This window comes from Dromiciops gliroides, chromosome 6 (assembly GCF_019393635.1).
Source record: "Dromiciops gliroides isolate mDroGli1 chromosome 6, mDroGli1.pri, whole genome shotgun sequence".
In the NCBI taxonomy this organism is placed as follows: domain Eukaryota; kingdom Metazoa; phylum Chordata; class Mammalia; order Microbiotheria; family Microbiotheriidae; genus Dromiciops; species Dromiciops gliroides.
The window spans coordinates 78,681,030-78,693,900 of record NC_057866.1 but is presented as its reverse complement, the minus strand read 5'-3'; the positions used below and the strand labels follow the sequence as shown (position 1 = coordinate 78,693,900).

Below are 12,871 nucleotides of genomic sequence, written 5' to 3'. Positions count from 1 at the left end.
ACCCCCCCCCCCCATTCAATAAATTCTAGCGACTCATCACCTGCGGGATCAAATATAAAATGCTCTGGTGTTCAAAGCTCTTCAGAACCTAGCTGCATATGCCCCTTTTCCTTTTCAGTCTGTTTACACCTTACCCTCCCCCACTTAAGTTTCTATCCAGTGATATGGTCCTCCTTGCTATTCTTTGAATAAGATACTCCATCTCAATCTCAGGACTCTAGGCATTTTCAATGGCTGTCCTTCATGCATGCAATGCTCTCCCTTCACATCTGCATCTCTGGGCTTCCCTGACTTCTTTCAAATGCCAGCGAAAATCCCTTCTGAATGAAGCTTTTCAAAATTCTTTTTAATCCTAGTATCTTCCCCATATTGATTATTTCCTATTTACCCTGTATATGGTTGTCTGCATGTCACATCCCCTTTTAGATTGTGAGCTCCTCAAGGATAGGAACTATCTCTTGCCTTTCTCTGTATTACTGGTGCTTAGCATGGTGTCTGGCACACAATAGGCACTTAATAAATGTTTACTGACTGACTGGAGAAAATGTTAATAATGCAGATTAAATTTAATGGTCATAGTACAACTCCCACTTGTGTTTTGTTTTGTTTGATTTCCTGGAGAATCAGTTATTAAACATTTGCCAGCACACCCCTAATTGGTGATCTCATCTACTCCCATGGGTTCAACTAGCATCTCTATGCAGGTGCCTTCCACATCTACATACCTAGGCCTAATCTTTCTCCTATTTTCTCCAGGCCCTAATCACCAACTGCCTCCTAAGCATTTCCAACTGGATGTCCCCTGGATACCTCAAAATGAACATTTCAAAACATGAACTCATTATTTTTTACTCTGAACTCAGTTCTTCTAAACTTTCCAATGGGAAACTAAAATAAGTGCCTCGCTCCAACCCAGAACTGAAGAAAAAGTCAGGTAGAATCCTGAGGGCAACAGGAAAGGGAGTTTATCAGCTCTAATACTGGGTAGCCCTGTGGGAAGACCAGAAACTAGCAATGGAAATGTGCAGCCTACAAGGCTCTGTGTGCCTGAAGCCATGGGGAACATCAGTGGACAGTGCTCAATGGAGAGGGTGCTGCAGAGCTCAAAGACACCCCAAGACTAGAGGCTGACAGGGCTAGAAAACTCTTTCTGAACAAGCCAGGAAGGGTCCTGAAGATCTAGCAATTTTAGGCTTTAAGCCTAAAACTTGGGAGATGGTCAATGCAAGGAGACAGAGCAGGAAAAAATATCCCACCCAAAATGGCACTGGGGGCAGAGCCTGGCACTGGAACAAAGACACAATGTAAGAACTAATGCTGGAGAAGTGACTAAATAATCACCAACAGCATAAAAATTATTGTAGATCTAGAGGTTTCCAAAAGAAGAAACAAGTAACTCCATAATGTCTGCAAGCAGAATTTAGAAAAAAAGGAAAGAGATAAAAAATGAAATAAAAACTTGAGGAAAGTAGAGAATAGGTAGTTCAGAAGAGAAAATGACAAACTTTACCCAAGAAATAGAAACTCTAATAACTAGAATAGACCAGAAACCAGAGAAATATCAGAACAAAACCAAAAGTTTCAAGAAAATAGAAGAAAGTGTAACTATAACAAGTGACCAAGAAAAGAGGTCAAGGAGAGATAATTTAAAAATCATTAGACTCTCTGAAAACCATGATTTAACTTTTTTAAAAAGGAAAATGTTCAGATCTATTAGAACCAGAGGGCAAAGTAAACCTAAAAAAACCTCCATTAACCACCACCTGGAAGAAGTCCTAAAAGGAAAAGTTCCACAAATGTCAGAACCAAAATCCAGAACACCTATACCAAAACATAAAATAAAATACTTTAAGCATCCAGAACAAAGCAGTTTAAGTATCAAGGAACTACAGTCAGGATTATTCAAGAACTGTTAACTCTTACTAAAATGAAAGGAGATCCTGGAATACTACTCTCTGAAAGACAAAAGAGATAACTTTACAACCAATAACTTGCAAAGCTGAATATCATCCTACAGGAGAGAAAAAAATGAACCTTTAATGGTATAGAGGACTTTCAAACATTTCTGATGAAAAGACCAGAGCTGAGCCAGGAGCTATTAAATACAAACACAAGAGTTCAAAGAAACCTAGAAAGGTAAATTTAGCTAGAACCAACTGTAAGATGATGTAGTGCTAAAATTTTAATGAGGAGAAGAAACAAGTATCCCTTCTGAACCTTAATGTACTCAAAGAATACTGTGGGAAGAGTTTAGTAAGAAAAAGAGAAGCCCTAGGGGTAGACTAATTCTGTTTTGAGAGTTTTAAGAGGGAAAAGAGAAAAAGAAGAAGGAGAAAGGAGGGGAGAAGGATACACTAGTATAGAAAAAAAAATAAGTGGCTTGAACTTGTACTATCTTATAATTGTTGGCATCGGAAGTAGAATATACAAGAAGAGGGGAAGGGGTAGGGGGAGTGCTATAAGATGAGCTTATCTGAAATAAGCAAAGGACTGTTGAACACACAACCAGTTTGGTGTAGAAATACATCAAACTCACCAAGGAGATGAGTGGGCATTAAGGGAAGGCTTGTTGGAGAATGCTCCTTAAATATCCTCTTTTCTTTAGGTTGTCAGGACACCATTTTCTCCTGGTTTTCCTCCCCCCTATCCAACCCTTCCTTCTCAGTCTCCTTTGCTGGATCCTTTGCAAGATCAAGCCCTCCAACCACAGGTTCTAATTCTTCTTCCTGCCTTATATTTCTCTCCTCATCGCTGAAGTATTATTTCTAAATTATACATAGGGTTGACCATTTCATTATCCTGCTCAGTGAAATCCAGTGGTTCCCTATTATGTCTAAGATCAAATATACAATTTAATTAGGTATTTTAAAGTCTTTTACAGCCTGGTTGCAATATATCTTTCCAGTCATATTATACTTTAGTCCCCTTCAGATACTCTTAAATCCAGTTACACTGTGCTTCAGTCATGACACACTATCCTCATGCATCTTCATGCCTTTGCACAATCTTCCCCCATATCTAAAATACACTTACTCCTCATACCTACCTCTTAGAATCCAAAGTTTTCTTTGACACTTAAAGATTATTTCCAGAGGAGACCTAGTCTACTTACTCTTCCCCCTCCCCCTCCCCCAAGGGCCAGTACCTCCACTTAAAATTCTCTTGTATATATTTTGTATATACTTAAATGTGTACATGGTGTCTCCTACAGAACTTAGAAGCTATTTATGGCTTGAAGTTGTTTAATTTTTATCTTTGTATTCCAAGTGCCTGGCACATGCCAAGTGCTTAATACATGTTAAATTGATTCCCTCCTAAGAATATATGCTTAATTTTTTTTTACAAACTATTACTGTAAACATTCTTATGCAGATATCTAACCTCTCTGAAGTGATTCTGTACTATAATTTTTTGGGGGGTGGGGCAATGGGGGTTAAGTGACTTGCCCAGGGTCACACAGCTAGTAAGTATCCAGTGTCTGAGGCCAAATTTGAACTCAGGTCCTCCTGAATCCAGGGCTATTACTTTATCCACTGCGCCACCTAGCTGCCCCCGTGTACAATAATTTTTAATAGAGTAATCCAGCTAGTTATTTTTATAGCTCAATGTTGTTTACAAGGGGGAGTAATTTATTTCAATAATTTTTCTTGTCAGTTGCTTCTTTTTTTCATTATTTAGACTGTGTCTAAATTATTTAGAGTCACCTTTTACGATTTTCACTTTAAGTTAATAGAATGTATGATCATTGATATATCTCTCACCAAAAACTAAAGATACTACCAACTATGCTGTCTTTTTCGTTTGTAATTACTAGAAAAACAAATGCTTCCAGATTTTGTAAACACCATGCCTTCCCAAGTGTGACAATTTTACTCAAGATATAGTCACATTAACTATAAAAGCTAAGATAGCTGTTTTGCATCTTGAACTGTTTTCTCTCTTATCAACTTAGATGGGAAAATGCAGAATGTGTATCCAGGGGATAATAACGGACAGTTTGGAGAGGAGCAGTAAAAGATAAGCATAGAAAAATAAAAGAGCATCAGACCATAACGGTCCTTGAGTTCCAGGAATTTGAGTTTTCCTTGGTAAACAAAAGGAAAAAAAAAAGTCATCCAAGATTTTTTTTTAGCAGAGGTGTGATCTGACCAAATCTACATATAACAAAGACGAGTCTGACAGTGAGCTAGAAAATGAATTAGTAGAATCCAGAGGTGGAAAGACCTGCTAGGAGGCTACTATAATGGTCTGAGTGGGTGGCTAAGCCTATATTGAGTACTGGTAGTGGGAAAAGATAGATATTAAGTACTTGGGAGGTAAAATGGTGATGGCCAGATGAGCTACTATCTCCGTTTTCTGATTTTTAGAAAAAAGCATTGTTAGCGATATCTGTGTAATAAAATTTGTTGCATATCAGGACTGCTTCTAACTCTGACATTATGTACCACAAAGTTTTTGAATCTACTAAGTAGCATGTATTTGGTTTTCTTATCACTTCTATAAACAATATTGGGGATTGAGATATATCACTCAGATAGTCTTTGCACAATGTCTTTTGGTTTTCAATAATTTCACTTGATCTTGAGTCTGACTGCTGTCAGATGAACTTTTGGGCTCTTTTCTTGACTATTTTAGGCTTTACGATGTAGCTCAGGGCAGGCATGTCACTGGCAGTACTGAAGGAGGAAGTGGGAAGGAGAAAGACATATGACACAAAGAAAAGAGGGAGCTTGTATAAAAATATTCTTAAAAATCAAATATTTCCAACTGTTTGGGACGTTAAATGCTATACCATGTCAAAGACAGCTGAATAATATTTTACATTTGCAAATTCAGTTTAAATTTACTTGTTGACTAAAGAATTTGAGAATTTAAAATGCAGATTAGCTTGTCAGTGTAGTAGTAAATCCATTTCACTTGTCTGGATTAGAATTGTGGTTATTCCAGGTTATCAGGTAAAAGGATACTGTATTTATTATCTAGTGTTATAAATGGGCTCACCTTCCTTTGCAATTGATCTACAAAGTAGTCCAAGGGATATAACCCTACTAACAAGTTCTAGGATCACAGATCTAGAGGTGGAATAAATCTCACAAGCCATCTAATCAAATCCCACCATTTTGTAGATTAAGAAGTGTGTGTGTGTGTGGGGGGGGGAACCTAAAGGATAAGTGACTTGTCCAAGATTACACAAGTAGTAAATATCAGAGATTAAATCTTTGTTTCAGAATCAAGGTTAGCCTTCAGCAATCCATGAGTTCAGGAGTTTAGAGTCTTATATCTAACAATCTATGGTGTATGTATGTGTATGTATGCATGACCAGACCTGTTGATTTTATTGGTTCAGGGTACTCTCATGGAGAAAACTTCTCTTACCAATGCAGATCAGTCTTAGAGATGTGACTTGGACACTGAGAAATTAAATAACATGCCCATGGTCACATGGCCAGTGTGTGTCAAGGGACAAGTATTGAATCCTGAAATTCCCTACTATTGGGTAGGCCCTCTAATCACTATACCATCCTGCCTAATAACAATTATGTTATTAGAAAATATTATGCTAATTTGATATATAAGAAATCTGAAACTCCAAAAGCATATGACACACCGCTAAGCATCTGAAAAAGGACAGGTCTTCCTGACTCCGAATCTAATAGTAGTGGAATCCATTCCTCAACAGTGAATGCTCCTTCTCTCCTCTGAATGTCTCTTCTTTATGTCTGTTTCTTTTGAAAAAAAAATTACTTAAATTTTACTGCCAAAGCAAAAATTGAAAGAATGTACAGGTGTGAAAAATATCCTTGGATAAAGAATCAACTGGCATTTAGATAGCATTGTTAAGCTTGTAAAGCATTTTACATACACGATCTTTAAGTCCCTCAACAACAGTGTGATAGGTACTACAATTACGATCCCAATTTAACAGTTGAGAAAACTGAGTCAGTAAGTTTATATTTCATGCTCATGGCAAGATTCAAACCAGGGTTTGAATGGCCTAAATTCAAGTCTAGTACTACATTTATCTTTTGCTTATATAATTTAATATGTAACAGGATATATGAGTAATCAAAATCCACAAAATATTCCAAACTCTGTTTCAGTTATTTCTAACTAAATCTTTTGGAGGAATTGCTGACAAGTAGCAATTAGCCTGAATTTTAAACAAATAATTGCTCATCTCCTTCCTCACCCTCTCAATAATAATTAAATTAAATGGTCAGTGTGGGGGAAAATAGCAAGACTGACAATTGATTCAATAAATGCTATCTAGAATATTTTTATAATATGAATAGTCATTAAAATTTTATTGAGTCCAAATGTCCATAGCACTCTTAGCAGATATAACAATCAAACCTTACTATAAAAGCTCCTTATAAATTAATTATCTATTCAACTTTAAAATTTCTCCTTTCCACATTTTCTATTTATAGATAATTCTTTTTTGTTTTCCACCATAGTTTATGTGCTGAGCCTCAAAAGTTGGAAATATTAAGCAAACAATGTAAAGATTTTTTAAGTGAAGTCAGTAACTGAACAAAGATGAGAACCTAAGTTGCCTAATTCAATGAAATATTAATTAAATGCCTACTATGTGCAGGGAGATGAGAGCAAATGGGATACAATCATTGGGTTGGGGGCTGTATTATCATCCTTGTATTCTTATAATCCTCTCCTCTTATAATCCACTCTCCTCTTATGCTTATAATCCTCCATCCTAGTAAAGAGAAATGAAAAGATTGGTAGTTATTGGTATAAGGAGGAAAGAAAAATGACAATACCTAGAGATATAAAGTTCAAGTAACCTGTTGATCAACTCTCCTGAGTTACAAGCCCCTATTGATTAACAGTCTGCCTTTGGCACTGTGTCCTTAAGTTTCTTGTCACTTAAGGAGAGAAATAGAGCCACAAGGTTTCTGATATGATCAAGGGTGCTATCTGCAAAATAATAAAAGCAACAGGCACAGATACCACAACAGAACCAGTATGGTACCCATTTTCAAAGATACTTGGTAGTAGTCACAAGTACCTCTGGAAAGATTCACAGAAGATCAAAAAATGAATAGTTTTTGTATAAAGAAAAACTTTAAAAGGAAGATTGTCTCTTCAGTCATATTGGAAAAAAGAGTTTAGGAATCAGTGCCCTATTATCCTTCTCCTTTCTTCCTGCCTTCCTCCACAAACCCATCTACTGGGATGAAATGCAACTATACAGATGAACACAGGTATAATTAAAAAATACAAAACCCCCCCAAAAATTTGTACTGGCTGAAATAACAATCTTTGGTTTAACACCATTTCTTTGACTGTCACTACTAGCCACCTCTCCCCACATAGCTGATATCTAAGAGGCAAACATTCTCCTTTCCTGCCAAATGGGTGCCTGTTGTAATATTTCTTTCTGTAAACCGTACCTTAAATACAAGACCAAATGTTACAATTTCATAGTTTGATGGTTGAATAATGCTGATGAAGTTGAATATGGTGTATGTGCTTAAGGCTGTGGTAAATAAAACATCTTGATTCGGGGAGGCAAAGATCGAACTAAGGAGAAATGTGGGGTACCTAAGAACAGAGCTCACCAAGTGAAAACAGTGGTTTACTATGTTTAAGGTTCTAAAGACTTACATTATTTGACTTGACAAGTGGCAAAGGAACAGTAGCAACTTTTGAAATGTTGATTTTCCTAAAATTCACATATAATTTTAAAAGAGTAAAGATTGGCAGCGTGTCAATCTGAGTGCTTTTAATCTTTAAGTCCAGGCAAATAAAATAGTCAGCCAAAAGGAACATTTAATACCTTTGTCTTACTTAGCTCCTGCCAATTCAGAGAGTAAATACTCCTTTCAAGCAGGAATCTGACAACAAAATAAGAACATAACAGAGTTGGGGGGGGATGGGGGGGGGGGGACATGAACAATTTAAAGTACTCAAACTTCCTGCACACTCAAAGCAAAAATGCTGAGGCTGTAGATTTCTTTAGAACTTAACATATCAATTATTATATACTACACACCGTCCTCTATTCACCAGGCTCTCAAATCATTAAAGTCATGGTAATTCAAATACTACTACTAGTTCAATTTCAATGCTAAATTATGGCCAATTTTATGAATTAACATAGGGGCATGAATTGCAGCAGATTTAAGGGTGATAGGACTGTTAAGCAACTTTTCAATAATAAGAGAAAAAAGAACTCATGTGTCTACGTATGAACTGATGTGCAAAGAATAAAGGTACAACCAGTCCATATTCAGTGAACAAGCAGACTAAAAATGTCAGTTCTCTCAGATGTCATATACAATAACAGTATTATTAGCACAACATTTATCCCTCTTACTCTTGGGGGAAGTGAGATTAGTGGATAGAAAATTTGGGATCAAGTCTAGTCTCTGACACCTATGGGTGCTGGACAAGTCACTTAATCCTTCTTTACTACATATGTGTAGAAACTGTTGATTTGTATTGGTGTCAGGAATTTGGTCTTCAGACTAATGAAATCACAAGACCAGGTCCAGTTCCAGTTTCTGAAGGCAACAATTCAATCAGATTCAGAACACACAAATGGCAGCCAGTGTATTAAAAGCATTGGTCAAAGATTCTAGAAACCTGGATACTGTTTCTAGTTCAGTCACTTTGTATGAAACAACTTTGGATAAGTCACTTAAACTTGCTGAAGATGTAAAACGGCTTGTTTCTTAAAGCATGGAATAAGCGGAGCTCCATTATAGTTAACACTCCTTCCAAATCTGAAGTTTTATGATTCTGAAATTCCATAACTGAAAAGAACTGTTTTAAGGGCAGCAACTTAGTTTAATTCAAACAAACAAACAAAATCACTGGACTGGAATTCAAAAGATCTCGGTTCGAATTTTCCCTGCTACTCCCTGCTGGATCAATCTGGGCAAATGACAACTTCTGTAAGACTCCATCTAGCTAGTTGTAAAATGGATATAATATTTGCACTGTCTCTCTAATGGGGTTATCATGAGGTTGAAATGCAATAATATATGTAAAACCCTTTATAAAAATAAACAAAATTCATATAACTAGAGTTTATTATTATAAGACCACTTGAAAATAGCAATGCCAAACCAAATGTACATTTCCTTATATTATACTTCTCCGCTGCTTTCCTACGCCGAAGCTTAAGTTATGGTTTAGTGAAAATCTGAGGAAGACTAAATTCTACATTAACATTTCTGAGAATGTGGAGAAAAACTGGGCTCTATTGCTTTTCCCCAAGTCTGTGCCAATACCTGCCTGTCTGCTCCATTATCCCCCGTTCCGATTCTCCCTCAAACATCAATATAACAAAAATCATATCACCTCAGTAATTCAAAAATATAGGAGTTCGCTCCAAATCTCCCTCCACCCCCTACCAATGGAACCACGGTTTAGTGGATAGTTTCCCTGAGTAGTGTCGGGTTAAAAAAAAAAAGTCATTACCTGATGACTAAACGTCTGGTGATGACCCTCTCCAAAATTAGCTAGGCTAATTATTGGATAACAACGATAATTCTCAATTCTGGAGAACTTCAAGGTTTAACGATCTAATATGCTCCCATTTACCCTCGAAATGACTAATCTCTATCTGGTTGAGGCACTCACGACTTGCCCAATGTTAACCTAGATGACAACTTCCTAGAATTTTAAACACTTCTTTAAAACAGCAAACAAGAGTCTACAAAACGCACCCAAATTCTTCCGTTTTCAGCCCTCATCCTGATCGCAGAGGTGAACTAACTCCTGGGGCTTAGTTACTTCTAACAAAGTGTAGCTGTCAAGCGTCAAATGCAGGGCATGGAAAGGAACCTGCAGCTGCAACACAGTAGCCACTCAGAGGGCAGGACCAGGGAAAGGGGCTCGGAGGTCACTTAACTGTGACAATTAGAGTCGCCAGGATAACAACAGGAGCAGCAGCGATGCCCTGCGGGGCTTCGGGGGCGCCCGGAGCCCCCGGCCCGGCCAAGCTGTGTCCCCACTGCCCCGCTCCGGTCCCGGGCCGTGCGTGACCTCTGCCCCAGTCCCCGGTCCGGCCCCGGGCGGCGGCAGCTGCGGCGGCTCCGGCCGGGGAAGGGACGAGTCGGTCCGCTGCCGGCGGGCTGGGGCCGCTCGTGGACGGTGTCCCTCGGCCCGCGGCTCGGCGCAGGGAGGACAAGCCGAAGGAGCCGCTGGCCCGAGCCGCCCGCCCGCCCTGCCTCGCGAGGCCCGCGGCTGTCGCCCCTCACCTGAGCGGCTCCTGCGCTTCTCCCGGTGCCGGTCACTCTCGTAGAAGCCCAGGGTCTCCGTGAGCTGGGGCGGCGGGGGCCCGTTGACGCCGCCGCTGCCGCCGCCGCCGCCGCCGCCGGGGCCCGAGGAAAAGCGGTGGCTGCTGCCGCCGCCGCCGCCGGGGCCGGGGCCGGGGCCGCCTCCGGCCGGCGGCTGCTCCGCCTCGCCGCGATGGTCCCGGTCCTTGCTGTCCCTGCCACCGCCCGGGATGGCTGCGGCGCCGGCGGCCGTGTCTCCGACACCCGCCATGTTCGCCGCCTGAACACAACAAACTGTCCTCGACACCTCCTCCTCCTTCTCCTCCTCCCCCTCCCTCTCCTGCCCTCCTCCTCCTCCTCCTCCTCCCCCCGCCCTTCACTCCAGCCCGAGTCCCCCCGCCCTCACCCGAGGAGCCTTCGCTTTCGGGCGCCGCGGGCGCGAGCCTTTGGCGTCAACTGCCGCGCGACCCGACGCCGGCGCGTAAGAAGCCCCGGCCGCCGCCGCCATTTTGTTCCGGGAGCGACGCTCTTTCTGTCGCGTCCTCTCCCCGCCGGCCTTCTTCTCTTCTTCCGAAAGCCTCCTTGGAGGATTAGGAAGAAGATGTGAGGTTCGTGGGGTTGGGGTCAAGGAAGGAGCTCGGGCTTTCTTCTGACTCGTCAGGGTCGGTGACCCCTGAGGGGGCACCCTGGGGCAGGAGAGGAGCCGCTTCCTGCCGAAGCGAGCCGAAAGATCCGAACCAGCACACGCCGGGCCGGGCGTTCGGGGGAAGCCTCTTGATCGTGGCTCGTGCCCCTCTCAGACCCCCTCCCCCATGGTCCCCGCCCCCGGGGCCCTGTGGATGTGCGTCCCTTTAGAGTTGGAAAGGTGCCTTAGAGATCACCCGTCGGTCAGTCACTCAACAAACACACTTACGAAATAGGCCTGGCAGGGCACTCCAGGGCACAAACACAAAACAGTCCCTGCCCCCCGGGAGCCCGTTTTACAGATAAGACATTTCCCAAGAGGTGAAGCGACTTTATCTAAAGGCCAGCCGACCAGGAGGCAGCATTTGCTGGATTCAAGGCTGGGCATTTTAAACGCTAGAACGCTATCAGGGAGGAGCTAACCTCCTCGGGATATTACACGGTGGTCTTTCTACTGCCCCATTCTAATGCCTGGGCAGCTAGGCGGGTCAGAGAACAGGACCTGACCCTCGGAAGACCCGACTTCAGATGTGACCTCAGGACCAGACCCTGGGCAAGTCATATAACCTCTGCCTCAGTGTTCTCATCTGCAAAACGGGGTGGTGATGGCACCCACCTCCCGGGGTCACGCTTAGTACAGTGCTTGGCACATAGAAAGCACTATATGAATTTAGCTATTAAAGGATAGCACACTGCATTTTAAAAACACATGGTAAGACCCAATCCCATACCACAGAAAAGTTTGGAATCTTAACCTACCCAGATCACTTTAAAATATCTGCCCTGGGTTCCTGCCTTGCATTTAGTTATGCAGCTATGTTTCTAATATAGTATATTATATATGATAATAGATAATACAATAATAATATAAAGTCAGCTTCTTGAAGTCAGGAATGGACTTAGGCTTTTGGATCACGATGTTATAGCTGGAATTACAAGCCTTTTCATTTTATATGAGAACATAAGCCTAGAGAAAAGAAGGGACTTGCTCAAGGTTATAGTGACAATGCTAAGGTCTTAGTCTGGAGTTTTCTAATTCAAGGCATAAGTACTTTACTCTGTGCCACAATTGGTTTGTTGATGGATTATTTGCTGTAGTTCAGTGCCCTCATCCAAGGGCAAGTCATGGTAAAGTGCACAAGCTGGCAGGAAGTCTTCTCATCTACAACCATTTTGGTTGTCCTATCTATGCTGTCTAACTTTTTGAGTAGGTTGACAGAGCACAGTCACAACGTCACCTTGTTAGAATCACCATTTACCAGGATAGGATAGGGATTGGAAATGTGGTATAGTTTCTTAAGGCACAAGACTTTGGAAGTACTGTACTGGCTGCAGGCCTATACATCAATAATAAGTTGTATTTTAACCAACATATAAAGAACAACAAGGATACAAACAAATGAAGGATGGTAAAAATTAGATTCTATAACTCATAAGTAAAATTGAAGAATGTTAGAAATAGTTTAGAAAGGAGACAAAAATTACAGTATTCTGGGGCTATTTATAGCAGGGGCAAATAGCCCTCAATATCTTATTAGGCCTCACTGCATATGTAGCACAATATAGAAACAAACAGTTGTAATGATAAGTTAATCAATTACAGATTAAATAATGCCTATTGTAGTCTTTTAGTAGGAAAACAGGTGTGCAATAGTTTAGAGTAATTTCTGTCCAAAATGGTTGTTGTTTGTTCTTCATTCTTAAAGAGGATCAGGGTGATGTCATGACTTGCACTGAATTGGATTTAAGTGAGGAAGGGCTGTGCAAGGTGACTCTCTTCTCCAGAGCCATCTGGGTCCTGTGGTAAAATACACATCAGGAAGACTGGAAATGGCCCTTAATGTTTACGGCACTGGGATTAAGTGACTTGCCCAGGGTCACAGAGCTAGTGAGTGTCTGAGGTGAGACTTGAACTCAGATCCTCCCAATTTCAGGGCCAG

General features: G+C 41.1%; 1 protein-coding gene across 1 annotated transcript in view; it reads right to left on the bottom strand.

The window, feature by feature from the left end:
* TAPT1 (transmembrane anterior posterior transformation 1) overlaps window positions 1–10,770 on the bottom strand; it is a 95,897-nt gene extending 85,127 nt beyond the window's left edge. Inside the window, exons 1-2 of the mRNA XM_043971592.1 lie at window positions 10,654–10,770; window positions 10,230–10,527 (exon numbers count right to left, since the gene is read on the bottom strand). Of these exons, the coding sequence (XP_043827527.1) occupies window positions 10,230–10,527; window positions 10,654–10,755 (400 nt within the window). The 5' untranslated portion in view covers window positions 10,756–10,770. The remainder of the gene's footprint in view (window positions 1–10,229; window positions 10,528–10,653) is intronic.
* Window positions 10,771–12,871: the final 2,101 nt, after the last annotated feature.